This window comes from Myodes glareolus, chromosome 27, assembly GCF_982192425.1.
Source record: "Myodes glareolus chromosome 27, mMyoGla1.1, whole genome shotgun sequence".
NCBI lineage: Eukaryota > Metazoa > Chordata > Mammalia > Rodentia > Cricetidae > Myodes > Myodes glareolus.
Window position 1 is genome coordinate 22,784,134 of NC_142052.1, and position 16,921 is coordinate 22,801,054.

Below are 16,921 nucleotides of genomic sequence, written 5' to 3' on the forward strand. Positions count from 1 at the left end.
TTCACCTGGGACTGGGAGCAGTTGACCAATCCAGGAATGACACGTCCAGAGCAGGGTCTGTTTCCTTTATAAGGGATGGGTTCCATCTTATCTGGGTCCCCGGCCATGTTGGCTTATGCTCTAGCTCCCAAGAGGATTAAAGCCATTCCTGCAGAAGGATCCTAGTGTTCCGCGTGGTTCTTGCTGGCGAGACGGTAGCGCGGGACATCTGGTGCCGAAGCCCTCGGGACGCCGAGGCTTAAATAATGATATAGACATGCATAGATCATCAAGTCTACATTCTGAGAGAAAACATGCATTTTTTTCTTCATCTTCCACTTAATTATCTTGGATTGAACATTTGGTAGATATTACTACTACCACTAGTATTAATTACAGTACCAGTAGTAATTACATATTACTACTGTAGAAGTCATGGAGTAGTTAGACTATAAATTGAATTGTTTTTCCCCCAGAAACTGCCATCCTGTTTTTCATAGCCGCTGTACAATGTTTGTATTTCCACCAACAATGCATTCCAGTTTTTCTACTTTTTCATCAAAACTTTCTGTTTCTTTTTGTAATTGCCATCCCAATGGGTATGAAATGGTATCATGTTGTGAGTCTAGGCATTTTATATTTTCACTTCCATTGTGAAAAAAAAAAAACATTTTCTAATCTCTCTTGTGATTTCATCTTTGACCTGCATGAATTATTTAGAAGAGAACTACTTCATTTGCATTTGGTTGATTCTAGTATCAATTTATTCTTGATTTCTAACTTAAGTCCTTTGGGGTAGAAAAATAAATTCTGGTTCCTTTAAGTGTGTAGTGTTTTGTTTCATTGCCCAGCATATACATTATCTTTGAGATTTTAATGTGGGGCTGAACATTATGTTCTGTAACTGTTAGATATAGTGCTCCTAGGTGTAACATTGAGAACTTCACTGTCTGCAGAATTTGTGTTACTTGTTTTACCCTTTCTGTTGGGTTTTCAAAGGTGGGTTTAGAGCAGTGTCTAAGGTCAGTATTTGTCCTGTACAGAAGACATGATTACCCTACACTGCATGAGGACAGTGAAGACTGAGATTTAGAAAGTCTACAAGTTAACCTACCATGAAGTTTCATAGATGCTGCAGATGATGTGGAATGTGTGGACCAGGACAAAGGACTCTGGTTCCTGCCACAAGGAAAAACATGTGCTTTATGTTGATAGGTGTCCTTTGTCTCCATGTCCTACATGAATGTTGTGAGGTTTGTCTGTGCAAAGCCTCAGTGAGCATGAGCATTGGTTATTTTCCTCATCACCACAGCCAGATATCTAAGAGAAACAACCTAAGCGAGGAATAGTTAGTTTTGGCTCAAAACTTCATCATTTTGTATACATATATTGTCACATTACTTAATAGGGGGTTTATGAGCTGTGTTTCCTTCCGTAGAGTTCAAAAGTAGTCTCGTAAAAACTCTTATAGTCTCATTATACTCTAAAATAACTCTGAACTTAATAAGAGTAGATTTTAATAAATGAAATAAGATATTCAAAGCACAGCACAAATTTAATTATTTGGAAATTCATTTTAATTGTAATCTAATTTTACTTTATGTGTGTGGATGTTTGGCCTGCATGCATGTCTATGTATCGTGTGTTTCCTGGGTGCCCTCTGAGCCAGAAGAGGGGGATAGAGCTCCTGGAACTGGATTGAGAGCTGATTGTGAGTGACTGCGCGGGAACTGGGAACTGAGCCCAGATTCTCTTTAAGAACAGCTAATGCTCTTAATTGCTGAGCCATCTTTCCAGCCCCTGAACAATAATTTTAAACCAGCATTATTTTAATGTACTTTAAACAATTGTTGTTTACAGATCAGAGAGCTTATTTTGGGTGGATCCTCGCAGTTAATCAAAGAAGGTCTCAAAAGTGGTGTTCTCTACCCAGTTGTTGAAACACAGCATGGAAATAGTGGCCGCGTCCTTTTACCACCTGATGCTTGCAACTTGTCAGAATTATATGAGATGGCAAAGCACTTGCCTTCCCGCGATGATGATATGTCTGTTATAGAGCTGGATTTATCCTCACAGGTCATTGAAAACAACTCTAGCTTTTCCAGAATGATTAATTTAATGAGACAGATGTACCTGCTCCCAGCGAACGGCAGCTTTCTCTTGTCTGACATTTCTTGAATGCAGCCACTTCTGAACTGTAAGAAGTTCCATGTCTGTTTCAGAAAAAAATAATTTTTCTGTCATCTCAGAAGTCAAGAGTTTGAACTTTGAATGTAAATTCAGTTTAAAAATGCTGACTTTGCTCTGTTGTTTATTTTTGAGACAGTCTTGTTAAGTAGCCCAGGCTGGCATTGAACTTGCTATGCAACCCAGGATGGCCCTGATATCTCAATTGTGCTTGACATTGCCTTAGTTTCCCGGATGCTAGGATTCTAGGTCTGTATCACCATATCTACCTCCTGGCTTTTAAAAATAAATGCATTTTTATGACAAGTAAAGGGTTAAAGAACTGGTACTTGAGAAAAAATATAGTACTTAATTTATCTATCAAAATGAAAATATTTCAGTTGTTGAATATTAATACCCAGGTCCTTCCTAGTCTTTTAATTTTTTTCACTTCTTATCTTTTATGTTACTTTTTAAGTTTTAACATCATTCTTTGAAGAAAAAGAAATGTTAAGTACAAACATTGTGCAAAAGTACATAGTTTCCTACTGGGAGATGAATTAACTCATCTGTGTTTGAGATAATCAAGTACTTTTGCAGCAGTGCCCAGTTGCTTTTCATAGAGTTTCTTATTGTTGTTTTGTTTTTCAAAATATCCCTGGGGCTGGAGAGATGGCTCAGTGGTCTAGAGCACTGCCTGCTCTTCCAAACAACTGGGTTAAATCCCCAGGACCCACAACTATAACTCTAATTTCAGGAGGTTTTATGCCCTCTTCTGGCCTTGGTGGTCACCAGACACACATGTGGTCTACAGACATACATGTAGGCAAAACACTTTATACATAAAAGAAAAACAATAAAGATTTTTTTAAAAAATATAAACAAAAACTATTCCTATGCAGATTTATTATGACTAAAAGTTGTTAAAATTCTTTTCAACCACTGTGGACTTACACTCATCTTAGTTTCAAGATGCCTTAAGAAATATAAAATTTGTGGGGCAGTGGTGCTGCACTCCTCTAATCCCATTACTCAGGAGTCAGAGGCAGGGGGACCTCTGTGAGTTTGATTATATTCTACAGAAGAAATATAAATTCACCTTAGCTAAGAAGTTTGAACTAGAAGTATTATCTCTGGTTGGCCAAGATCTCCTGTATTTTGTCATTATAAGGCCAATTAGTAAGACTATTATAAGAGCTATTGCTTATACACGAACTATTCCTGGATTCTTTTTTATAGAAGACTGAAGTGAGAAATGATTAATGTTCTACAGGTGCTAAAAAAAAAACCAAAAAAACCTGTTTTCAGATACTAGTCCTTCTAAAGTCATTCTTTATCAAAGAACATCTTGAAACACTTTTTTTAAAAAAATGTAAACAGTTGAAGTCTACAATCACTGGGCTGGTAGACATAGACACACAAAAACCTAACAGGCTTGCTTTCTATGCCTACTTCTGAAGGCCACTGAGGATTAAGTGGGATAATTGTATCAGGATTATTACTTAGTTGTTAATAAATTATAATTTATCCTAAGGAATGTAGTAGGAAGAGGTGATAATGTAATCAAGTTGAATTTAATTTGTTGGATATTTTATTTATTTTTTTAGTTTCTATTGCAACAATTTTATTTATAATTCAAACATTTTGACACCTACTTCTAAAACCACAGCTTTGTTGTTTCTTGCTGTTGGGGCTCCACTGATACAATCTACTTGATGTTTCATGAAGCCATAAAATAAGCACACTTAGGCTGCCATTAATCAAATTTAAAAGTTGAGGTGTGTCAAGAAGAACACTTTATTTCTGTCTCACTTGGTATGCTGTTTCAGTCGGGACAGCTTGTGAGTATTTCTATTTTTACATGACCAAAGAAGGGTACCTTTTTAATGTATATTTTCAAAGCTACAAAGAATTTTATTTAATATTATTGTTACTTTTTTATTCCATTGTGGTACAATCATAAAAGGTAGTGCAGCTAATTTATCTTATCTTGCAACTATTGCATTCTGCATATAAAAAAATGAACAGGCATGTAAGTTTTGCCTACCAACCCTCCAAATGTTCTTATAATAATTAAATACTTAAATTTATTTTCCATTACTTTTCTTTCAAATTAATTGCATTATAATAAGAGTGACCTTTATTCTGTTTAAGTCTACCATGTTTCAATTACTGTAGTATCTTTGTTTTGTTAGTTTACTGAATTTAAATGACAGACAAGGGGAATTACAGAATGGAGTACAAACATTTTCTCTCCAAAGGATATATTATAATCCAGTTTATAATGTAAACTAGTATAAGTCACAGGAAAAAATTACAGTGCAAGTTCATAGTCTTCTGGAAATAAATTTGGAATATTTTTCAAGAATCAATCATTTAATAATTTTAATGAAATTGTTAATTATGTGTTTGCTTGTGTATCAATGTGTTTGTATGTGGACTTGAAGGCAGGTGCTGAATATGTTCAGGAAAAGGATGTGGAATTCTCTAGATCTGGAGTTGCAGGCATTTGTGACTTACCACAAACAAGTGCTAGAAACCAAATGTGGGTCATTTGCAATGAAAGAAAGAATGGGGCCCTTTACCTCTGGAATATCCCTTCAGCCCTAACATCACTCATTTAATAGTGATACAGTAAAAATAAGTACTTGCATTTTATTTAAGTAAACATTTTCCAGATGACAACTTTACCCTTCTATAAAGTTCAAGATGATAATCTAGTAGCTAACTCCCAACTTAACCTGTTTATATTTCTTCTAAATCAGATATAAGTGTAATTTCTATAGTCTGTTAAATTCAGCCTTTAATATCAAAATCTTACTTCCAGGTGGCCCTTCTTAATAATGGTGTTTCTTTTAAACAAATAGCTAATTGTTTATAAATAAATCACTTTTTAATTGTAAAACACTAATATGAATAGCTTAGCATCTTGGCAAATAGGTAAATTGTTTCAGCATAATATTATTGATGAGCATCTTCCAAGTTCACTTGCATAGCTCCTGGTGCTTGTAAACTCTTTAGTTCTGACTTAGCTTTCTAAAATAAGACCAGCAAACCCTTTATAAACCTGCATTTATTTTCAAAGAATCAACCATTTTGACAAGGCCAGTAACTTAATGGCACGTGGCAGAGTTAATATCGGTGCTTCCAACCTTCTTTGGATATTTTATAATGACATTTTAAATTATAAGCAACTGCAATATACTTTATTATTTAAAAGCTTTTAATTACTGGCAAGCTACTTTATGCCCATGTGGTTATCCAGTGTCAGTATCTATGAAAAATTCTTCAGAGCAGGTAAAAGGGATCAGTTACATCTATTTTTATATTGTTTTTTGGATTTCTGAGACAAAGTTCTCTATTTAACAGTCTTGGCTATGTCCCTTTTTTATCTTTTATACTAATGCTTTAAAAACAACTACTTACTTATTTTATTTATTATATTATGTGTAGTTGGATTTTCCTTGGGCCACCTACCAACTTCCAAATAATTTATTACAAATGCTTATTATTAATTATAAGCACTTAGTCTTAGGTTAGGCTCGTCCCACTAGCTCTTTTAACTTAACCTTTTCTATTCATCTACATTTTTCCTTGGGGCTTTTTACCTTTCATTCTGTATGTCCTGCTTTCCTGCATCCTCCATGTGTGTCAGGCTGGCCACTGGTTTCTCCCTGGTATCTCTTTTTCTTTCTTCCTTTTTAAGCCTAAATTCCTTCTCTTACTTAGTCTTCCTGCCTGCAAGTCCTGCCTATACCTCTTCCTCACTATTGGCTGTTGAGCTTTTTGTTAGACTAATCAGGGGCCTTAGGCAGACAAAGTAAAACAGCTACACATTTTTACATATAATTAATCAAATGCAACACAGTTTTACATAGTTAAACAAATATTTTGCAAGCATTAAACATCATTTCTCCTTTCACGGTTTTTTTTCTTCAAACCCTCTCATATATGCCTTTTTGTTCCCTTTCTAATTCAAGGATTTTTCATTAATTTTGTTACATGCATATATGTATCTAACCTGCTCAATCTGTATGTTACTTGTCTGTTGTTTTCTGGGTTAAAATTAGGTTCAAGGGAGATAAAAACAAAGGGAGAAAGGGGAGCAAAATAATAGTATAGATATCTGAAAAAATCATAAGGGATTATACTGTTAACTACCTAAGAAACTATAACACGCACATACTTTAACTTACTATAATGTTATTTGTATGTATATTTTCAGGGCTCACTGTTTGGTATTGGATAAACAATTGGTGTACTCTTCCCTCAGTAAAACATTTACAGGGTCCCATCTTAGATCTACAGGGCCTCAGTACTTTCCATTTTGGAGAATGTTTTTACCTTAAAGGAACCAGAATTTATTTTTCTACCCCAAAGGACTTAAGTTAGAAATCAAGAATAAATTGATACTAGAATCAACCAAATGCAAATGAAGTAGTTCTCTTCTAAATAATTCATGCAGGTCAAAGATGAAATCACAAGAGAGATTAGAAAATGTTTTTTTTTTTCACAATGGAAGTGAAAATATAAAATGCCTAGACTCACAACATGATACCATTTCATACCCATTGGGATGGCAATTACAAAAAGAAACAGAAAGTTTTGATGAAAAAGTAGAAAAACTGGAATGCATTGTTGGTGGAAATACAAACATTGTACAGCGGCTATGAAAAACAGGATGGCAGTTTCTGGGGGAAAAACAATTCAATTTATAGTCTAACTACTCCATGACTTCTACAGTAGTAATATGTAATTACTACTGGTACTGTAATTAATACTAGTGGTAGTAGTAATATCTACCAAATGTTCAATCCAAGATAATTAAGTGGAAGATGAAGAAAAAAATGCATGTTTTCTCTCAGAATGTAGACTTGATGATCTATGCATGTCTATATCATTATTTAAGCCTGTGTGTATATATGCATCATGAAGCAAGAAAGGGACTACTTGGAGGGATGGATAAAAAGAGGGAGAACAGTAACGAGGGGGTGGAATATGAGCCAAGTACAATTATATATATACATATATGTATACACACACACACACACACACACACACACACACACACACACACATATATATATATATATATATATATATATATATATATATATATACCTCTGAAAGCAGGAAGAAACCTCCCCACAGATTGAACATGAGAATAAGTAGACTACAGCACTAGCTAATGACTGCTGCATGGAGGTGGTCTCCAGAGGGCCCGCTCCCATGATCCTAGTGTGATGTCTTGTCTTATGATGAATTGCTGATTTTTTTGACTTAATTGCTTTAGTTAGCCTAGAAAATGATGAGGTTCATCATGACATTTTCATACACACACACACACACACACACACACACATATATATATATGTAGGCAAGTAACAGTCTATGTTCAACTGTGTATTGTTGAACCTGAATTCAACACATGAGAGAAACCGTGCAAGAGTTAAAAACACTGCAACATTCTCAAAGAACCTAACCAATAGCACAGGATTAATTCATCCTACCTAAATTAATAGAAGCATATGTAGTGTTATAAAAATTGGCTTACATTGTTCATTACTGAGAAAAAATCAACCACTTAAATTAGAATTCCGACCAAGACAATTGCTTTATTTCTAAGATATATTTTGTTCATTTTTATGCTACTTCATACAATTTTCCCACATGATATATACATACATACATGTATGTATGTATGTATGTATATATGCATGTTTGTTTGTTTTTCTTTTCTGAGACAGAGTTTTTTGTGTAACAGTCCTAGGTGTCCTGGAACTAGCTCTTGTCGACCGTGTTGGCCTCGAACTCACAGTGATCCATCTCCCTCTGCCTCTGATTGCTGGGATGAAAGGTGTGCACCACCACCTCCCAACCTATCAATAAATATTTTATACTGACCTTTGTATGATGTTCCATGGCATCCAATTTCCTTGACTGAAAGCCATTCTTCTTTTATGCTTCTAAAGAGAAGGTGACAAGAAAACATAATGTTGCAATCTATAGCAAATCGGACATTTTGTTACCTGTTAGATTTTATTTTTTGTACTACATTTTTTAACATTGTATCTATATTTTAAAGGTAAGAAGTTCCACCGAGATTGAAATCAGTGCAAAGAGTACAAGCACCCATGGGATATGAAGGAACTGTGATTCTTCTCAGTTAATATGCATAATGTAGAATTACTCTCAACATTTTTCATTTCTGAACATGAACCATCTATAGGCTATCAAAGAAAATCTGAGGCTGAAGTGAACGGCCAGTGGTCAAGAGCACTGGTTGCTCTTACAAAACATCCAGGTTTCGTTCCCAGCACCCACGTCCTGGCGCAAAACCATCTATATCTGCAGTTGCAGTGGATCTGATGCCCTCTCCTGGTCTCAGCAGACATATACATGTCATACAGAAATATTTACAGACAAAACACTCAAACACATTAAATCAATACTTTTGAAAAAAACCTCAAAGGCAGGTATGGCACCTCAGGTCTGCAATACTCCACTGAACAGGTCTGCCAGACAGAAAATTAACAGAGAAATAAGAGAACTAACAGATGTTATGACCCAAATCGACTTAACAGACATCTAAAGAACATTCTACCAAAACAAAAAGAATATACCTTCATCTCAGCACCTCATGGAACCTTCGCTAAAACCAAGCACAAATTTGGTCATAAATCTCAAGACACACACACACACACACACACACACACACACACACACACACACACAAAGTAAATTTACAGAATAAATCTCTGTATATTATCAGATCACCAGGGCTTAAACAAAATCAGAAATGAAAAGAGGGACATAAGAACAAAAACTGAGAAAATTCAGAGAATTATCAGGTCATACTTCAAAAACATATAATCCAAAAACTGGGAAAATTGAAAGGAAATAGACAGATTTCTGGGTAAGTACCACATACCAAAATCTAAATAAAGAACAGACAAGCAATTTAAATACACCTCTAACCCGTAAGGAAAAAGAAGCAGTCCTTAAAAATCTTCCAACCAAAAATAGCACAGGACCAGATGGCTTCAACATAGAATTCTACCAGAATTTCAAAGAACAGCTAATACCAATACTCGTCAAATTGTTCCACAAACTACTTTTTTTGAGGCTACAGTTACTCTGATACCCAAATCATACAAAGACTCAACAGTGAAAGAGAACTACAGACCAATCTCCCTCATGAACATAGATGTAAAAATACTCAGCAAAATACTGGAATCCAAGAACACTGAACTGAATCTGCTGTGGAAGCTCCTTCAGCCAATAGCTGCTGAGATACCAGCCCACTGGGGCGGGGTCTCTTTCTCTTTAGAAAGCAGCAGCAGCCTTCCTCTCACTCTAGCCACAAGACTCCTTTCCTGGCTCTCCAGTAGGAAAGTGTTCTGTAAGTTTTTTCCACTCAGATAAATATCCCATTGAATCCAAACTGGTGTGGGATTGTTTTGCTCATAATCTGGCGCCCAGCATTTGGTCTTAGAACTGGGTTCATGCTAAAAGGCTCTGCAGCATCAGAGACCTGGGGTGGGGTCCCCCAGGCTCTGCTTTCTGGCATCATTAAGATTGTGTGGGCAGTGCCTGTAGAGGGAAAAGAGGATGCTGATAGCTGACCGAGGTAATGGGGGGTGGGGGCGTGAGGGGACTGCCAGGGAGGAGCAGGTTGGAAAGCTGCCTTTGTCTGGTAATGCAGCAGCTGAAAAGCCATGTAAGGAGAAAAAGTCTGGGAAACTGAAGTCTTGAGAATAAAATCTAAGTGAAATGTAAGCAGCCGAACAAGGAGGGATGTGGCTCAGTGCACAGCCTAGTGTGCACTTTAGCTCAAAACAAACAATAATGTGGTTTAGTATTTGTGCATCTGCATTGGCCTCCCCGTAGGGTCCTGACAGGATACGTCCTCACCTGTAGCCACTAAGAGCACTTCACCTGTAGCCACTTCTGCACACATTTGCTGTTTCCTTGTAACAGGTGTGCCTGTCAACCTCACCCCTCCTCTGAACCTCCCTCCCTCTCCTACCACTCTTGTCTCGAGGGGTCTAGTCTCTGCCCCCCTCTCTGCCCCCTCTGTCCCTTCTCTCTTGTCTTCCAATAAACCTCCTATGTGAGCCTTATCACATGGCGTGACTTCTCTTTGCTGCTTTTATATTTTATTATTATTATTATTATTATTATTATTATTATTATTACAACAGCGAGTTCTGTCTCACTCTCGAAGGAGGCCAGGGCAGGACCTGAAAAAACTTAGTGGTTAGCGTCTAGCCCTTTAGAGATGAAGACAGGGTCCGACATAGGCATGCTTATGATACTAAAATGTTCTGAGCATGGAAGCAGCCTCTACATTATGTTGTGGACCAGATTGCTTATCTTTACTAAAAGGGAGATTAGAATCAGAAAGACAATAGTGGGTATTAACTGAGAGACACGGGGTTAAGCATAAAGCAAGAAAAGTAGACTTTAGGAAAACAGAATGACTCCTGTTTTTGAAGCCAAAGGAAACATTTGGAGGAGAGTTAAGGGGCCTGAGATTTCTTGTCAAGCAGCCTGTGAGTTACCATTGAAATAGACATAAGAGATAGCAGTGATGTACTCAGAGATAATGTATAGAAATTTTGTAATCATGGATTGCCTTGTGATATATATGCGGGAATCATATATATTAGTTTTTGCATTGCCCTGTTAGAGTGTATTGAATACTTGAAGTTGTATAGGTGTTATCTGTAGTGAGGACTTAGGTATATGTGAAAAACAAATACAGCACACAGGGAAAAGACTATCGTGAAGAAACAGACTTGATTACTCTCCTACTTCAGAATAAAAGTGATAATTGTTGCTTAATGAACCACTTGCATCTGGAACATTTTTCTGATATTGAAATCATGAATTAGGTTCTAAGCATGAAGCACAGTTCCATTTCTACCAGTGGTGCTGGGTGCCTCTCCATGCAGGAATTAAGATCCCAAGACCTCGATAAACCAGACCTTCATACCCCTCAAACGTAAGTGCCTCCACCTACGGTTCTCAGCTGCATACTTACTGTCTAGGGCGAGGCAGTTGTAAGAAAGGGTTAGTACAAAAGCCTAAGTGATGTCTTAATCTTGTCTCTTCCCAGCAGTGCCTGACTGGGCTCATTGAAATCTAAAAGTGAACGAGATGCTAGGTGGTTTGGTTCTTCTCATTGTGTATAATGAGACCTGCTATAAAAGGATTGTTGGCACCCTTCCAATACTCCTTGTTTTCCTCTTACTTTATAATTAACTGTTGAAGCAGGCAGAGTGGTATAACTTAATTTACTAAGATGTTTCCAACTACTAAAGGTAGAAATGAAATCAAAGCAATATTATTTGTTTTGATGGTAGGCTATAAAATTATTTCAAGTTTGGAGGGACTAGGGTGTACAAATGAACTTGCTCTTATAGCTGAGTGTGATCACACACACCTGTCATCCTGGTCTTCCAAAGACTCCAGGAAGAAGAAGACTGAATGAGAGTTCAAGGCCAGGGTGGGCCATATAGTAGTTCCCCAGCCGACAGAGCAAGACATAGTTCACAAAGCGACCAACCAAAGAAACTGTTATCATAAACATTAGTTTTTCACTCAGAGTGTTGCTCTTCCAGTTACTGGAAGGCTATTTCTAACCTACTGTGAACCCATATTAGCATAACGTCTACATATAAGCTACTTAATCAGCCATTCTGAAGAAAAGAATTCAAACATAGCTGTCAACCTATAACCAGTTTTTATATTTTCCTTAAAATTCTTATCTATATGCAAACAAATGTTAAAATTAAAAAGACAAATTAAAACTATTAACATTTTAAAAGTTTCCTGTCTTTTTGCTCATTTCAGTGAAAACAATTACCAAACACTTCTGTCATCTTGAAAATTTATTATTGGTAGGGGAAAGAGGTTAACATAAAATTATTTGAACTGGTGTTTTTGTATTTGCTTTAAAAAGTGTTTTTCTCTTTTCCTTTGAAGCGAAGGGGGAGCAACCTTTGAAAAGCCAAGCACAAACAAACCTGCATCTAAAAGAAAAGTCTCGATATTTGGTAAAAGGTAACAAAGCTTTTAATTTTATTTAATGAATAGGTTCTTATAACCGTGCATTGATTCCTAGAGACAATAAAAGTTATCTTGTAAAGGTGCTTTCAAGACAAAACTTAGAGCCCAGTTTTCCTGTTTTAGTAGTTAAGATTCCAGGTGATAAGATGTCTGTATAATTCTGCTTTGTATGATGCTAGAGAAGAACAGATTCAGACCACAGTTACCATTCTAAGGCGATGCTCAAGTCTGTGCTGTGTTCTGTACCTAGTTCTCAGAAACTGTAGAATCAGAGGGTGAAAGTGGAGCCATCTCTAGTTCAACATTTGAGTCTTTTACTCTCCGAAGGTTGACTTCAAAGAGCTTTGGTTTTACTGTCTAAGTCTGTCAGTATTAATTATATTAGAAATTAAACTAAGAAAATGTCAATATAAACTTAATTTAAAATAAAAATCTCAAAAAAATAAAAATCTCATTATGTGGTTTCAAAAATAAAATGGTTTTATTTATTTATTTGCTTCTTCGTTTGTTTGATTTGTTTTTTGGAGACAGGATTTCTCTGTGTAGCCCTAGCTTTCCTGGTACTCACTCTGTAGACCAGGCTAGCATCGAACTTTTTTTTTTTTTTGAAAGTAATTTTATTAAATTATAAAAAGTTTCCATTTACGCCCCTCCTCCCAACGCCCTCCCACTCCCCCCCTCCATCTCCTCCTCCCTCTTTGTCCCCAAGGGCAGTCAGGGTCTCCTGCCCTGTGGGAAGTCCAAGCTCCTCCCCCCTCCCTCCAGGTCCAGGAAGGTGAGCATCCAAACAGACTGGATCCCAAAAATCCAGTATATGCAGAAGAAACCAGTCCCAGTGTCATTGTCAATGGCTTCTCAGAAAGACTGCAGGCCAGCCACATTCAGAAAATCCGGCCACATTCAGAGAATCTGGTTGGATCACATGCTCGTTCAGTCGCAGTCCAACTGGCCTTGGTAAACTCTCATTAGATCCGACCCCTTGTATCAGTGGGTGATAGTATCCCTCGCAGTCCTTCGTCATTTTCTGCTCCTCATTTGGATCTTGGGGGGCTCAGTTCGGTGCTCCAACGCGGGCCTCCATCTGTATCGCCATCCAACGCCAGATGAAGGATCTATGGTGATAAGCAAAATATTCATCAGTATGGTCACGGGCCAAGGCCGGTTCAGGCACCCCCTCCTCTGTCCAGAGAACAATCTGGGGATCTCTCCTTGGACCTGGGATCCCATATATAATCAAGTTTCCTGTAAACTCTAAAATGACTCCCTTAGTTGAAATATATTCTTCCCTGATCCCACATTCATCCTTCCTCCCTTCCCCCCATCTCGGTCAACCGAGCTTTCTCCATTCCTCCCCTACTCCCTTCTCTCTAACCCTCTCCCCTTCCAACAACCCTCCCACCCCCCCACCCCCCCATGCACCCAAGGTTACCTGGGACTCTTTTTTTTTTTTTTATAGTAAATTTTATTAAATTATAAAAGTTTCCAATTCCGCCCCCCCCTCCCAACACCCTCCCACTCCCCCCCACTCCCCCCCCTCCTTCCCCTCCGTCCCCCAGGGCAGTCAGGGTTTCCTGCCCTGTGGGAAGCTCCAGCTCCCTCCCCCTCCCTCCAGGTCCAGGAAGGCTAGCATCCGAACAGACTGGATCCCCAAAATCCAGCATATGCAGAGGAAACAGGTCCCAGTGTCATAGTCAATGGCTTTTCAGAAAGACCCCGGGCCAGCCACAGTCAGAGAATCCGGCCAAATTCCGAGAATCTGTCTAGATCACATCCTCGTTCAGTCCCAGTCCGGCTGGCCCTGGTAAACTCTCATCAGATCCGTTCCCTTGTATCAGTGGGTGATAGCATCCCTCGCAGTACTGATTTCGTTTTTCATGTTCCTCCTCCTTCCGCTCCCCCTCCGGACCTCGGGGGGCTCAATCCGGTCCTCCAATGTGGGCCTCCGACTGCATAGCCGTCTTCGCCAGAGGAAGGATCTATGGTGATAAGCAAAATATACATCAGTATGGTCATGGGCCACGGCCGATTCAGGCACCCTCTCCTCTGTCCAGAGAGCAATCTGGGGGATTTCTCCTTGGACCTGGGATCCCATATATAATCAAGTCTCCTGTAAACCCTAAAATGGCTCCCTTAGTTGAAATATATTGTTCCCTGATCCCATATTCATCCTACCTCCCTCCCCCCCCCATCCCCGGCCACCAAGCTTTCCCCGTTCCTCCCCTACTCCCTTCTCTCTAGTCCTCTCCCCCTCCATCGACCCTCCCACCCCCCCCATGCACCCGAGGTTACCTGGGACTCTTGACTATTTCCTACCTCCTGGCGGATAGCTAAATAATCTTCATCAGGTTCGTCTTCTTATTTAGCTTCTCTAGGATCACGAATAATAGGCTCAAAGACCTTAAATTATGGTTAGAATCCACTTATGAGTGAATACATACCGTGTTCCTCTTTTTGGGTCTGGCTTACTTCACTCAGTAAAGCATTTTCTATGTCCATCCATTTGCATGCAAAATTCAAGATGTCATTATTTTTTACCGCTGAGTAAAACTCTAATGTGTATATGTTCCACACCTTTTTTAACCATTCTTCTATTGAGGGGCACCTAGGCTGTTTCCAGGTTCTGGCTATTACAAATAGTGCTGCTATGAACATAGTTGAACAAACACTTTTGTAGTATGTTTGGGAATCTCTAGGGTATATTCCCAAGAGAGGAATTGCTGGGTCCTGAGGGAGGTTGACTCCAAGTTTCCTGAGAAACCGCCACACTGATTTCCAAAGTGGCTGCACAAGTTTGCATTCCCACCAACAATGGATGAGTGTTCCCCTCATTCCACATCCTCTCCAGCATAGGCTATCATTGGTGTTTTTAACTTTAGCTATTCTGACAGGTGTAAGATGGTATCTCAAAGTGGTTTTGATTTGCATTTCCCTGATCGCTAAGGAGGTTGAGCATGACCTTAAGTGTCTTCTGGCCATTCGAAGTTCATCTGTTGTGAATTCTCTGTTCAGATCAGTACCCCATTTTTTAATTGGGTTAATTAGAGTTTTAGTGTCTAGTTTCTTGAGTTCTTTGTATATTCTGGAGATCAGAGCTTTGTCTGATGAGGGGTTGGTGAAGATCTTCTCCCAGTCAGAAGGCAGCCTTTTTGTCCTACTGACAGTGTCCTTAGCTTTACAGAAGCTTCCCAGTTTCAGTAGATCCCATTTATTCATTGTTTCTCTTATTGTCTGTGCTGCTGGGGTCCTACTTAGGAAGAGGCCTCCTGTGCCTAAATCTTGTAGACTACTTCCCACTTTCTCTTCTATCAGGTTCAAAGTGGACGGATTAATGTTGATGTCTTTAATCCATTTGGACTTGATTTTTGTGCATGGTGATAGATATGGATCTACTTTCATTTTTTTACAGGTTGACATCCAGTTATGCCAGCACCATTTGTTAAAGATGCTTTCCTTCTTCCATTGTATACCTTTAGCTCCCTTGTCGAAAATTAGGTGTTCATAAGTTTGTGGGTTAATATCTGGGTCTTCTATTCGATTCCATAGGTCGACTTCTCTGTTCTTATGCCAATACCAAGCTGTTTTCAATACTGTAGCTCTATAATAGAGTTTGAAGTCAGGGATGGTAATGCCTCCAGAAGTTCTTTTATTGTATAAGATTGTTTTGGCTATCCTGGGTTTTTTGTTTTTCCATATAAACTTGATTAATGTTCTCTCAAGGTCTGTGAAGAAGTTTGATGGGATTTTGATGGGGATTGCATTGAATCTGTAGATTGCTTTTGGTAGAATTGCCATTTTTACTATGTTGATTCTCCCAATCCAAGAGCAGGGGAGGTCTTTCCATTTTCTGGTATCCTCCTCAACTTCCACCGATACAAAAAAATATTAGTGACCACCTGTGTCTTGTCAGATCACCATGGATTAAAATTAGAATTCAACAACAATGGTACCCCCAGGAAGCCAACAAACTCATGGAAGTTGAACAGTCAACTACTAAATCACCCCTGGGTCAAGGAAGAAATAAAGAAAGAAATTAAAGTCTTCCTTGAATATAATGAAAACAAAGACACAACGTATTCAAACCTATGGGACACAATGAAAGCAGTGCTAAGAGGAAAGTTCATAGCACTAAGTGCCCACCTAAAGAAAACAGAGAAAGCACACATTGGAGACTTAGCAACACACTTGAAAGCTCTAGAAAAAAAAGAAGCTGATTTACCCAGGAGGAGTAGAAGACTGGAAATAATTAAACTGAGGGCTGAAATCAACAAAATAGAAACACAGAAAACAATTCAAAGAATCAATGAAGCAAAAAGCTGGTTCTTGGAGAAAATTAACAAGATTGACAAACCCCTATCCAAGTTAATCAAACGGCAGAGAGAGAACTTGCAAATTAATAGGATCAGAAATGAAAAGGGGGACATAATCACAGACACGGAGGAAATTCAGAGAATCATTAGATCTTACTACGAAAGTTTATATGCCACAAAGTTGGAAAATGTAAAAGAAATGGACATTTTTTTAGATAAGTACCATATACCAAAGTTGAACCAAGACCAGGTGAACAATCTAAATAGACCTGTTAGTCGTGAAGAACTAGAAGCTGTTATCAAAAATCTCCCTACCAAAAAAAGCCCAGGACCAGATGGTTTCAATGCAGAATTCTACCAGAACTTCCAGGAAGAGCTAATACCTATACTCCTTA

The 16,921-nt window shown here is 38.3% G+C and overlaps 2 protein-coding genes across 2 annotated transcripts in view; one reads left to right on the forward strand and one right to left on the reverse strand.

The window, feature by feature from the left end:
• Positions 1-2,190, reverse strand: part of LOC148117609 (kinetochore protein NDC80 homolog) — a 46,654-nt gene extending 44,464 nt beyond the window's left edge. Inside the window, 1 exon segment of the mRNA XM_087902233.1 lies at positions 2,113-2,190. Within this exon segment, the coding sequence (XP_087758359.1) occupies positions 2,113-2,190 (78 nt within the window).
• An 8,861-nt stretch (positions 2,191-11,051) lies between these two features.
• The window catches only part of LOC148117610 (kinetochore protein NDC80 homolog), a 58,276-nt gene continuing 52,406 nt past the window's right edge, over positions 11,052-16,921 (forward strand). The window contains 2 exon segments of the mRNA XM_087902252.1: positions 11,052-11,152; positions 12,136-12,213. Coding sequence (XP_087758378.1) covers positions 11,052-11,152; positions 12,136-12,213 — 179 coding nt within the window.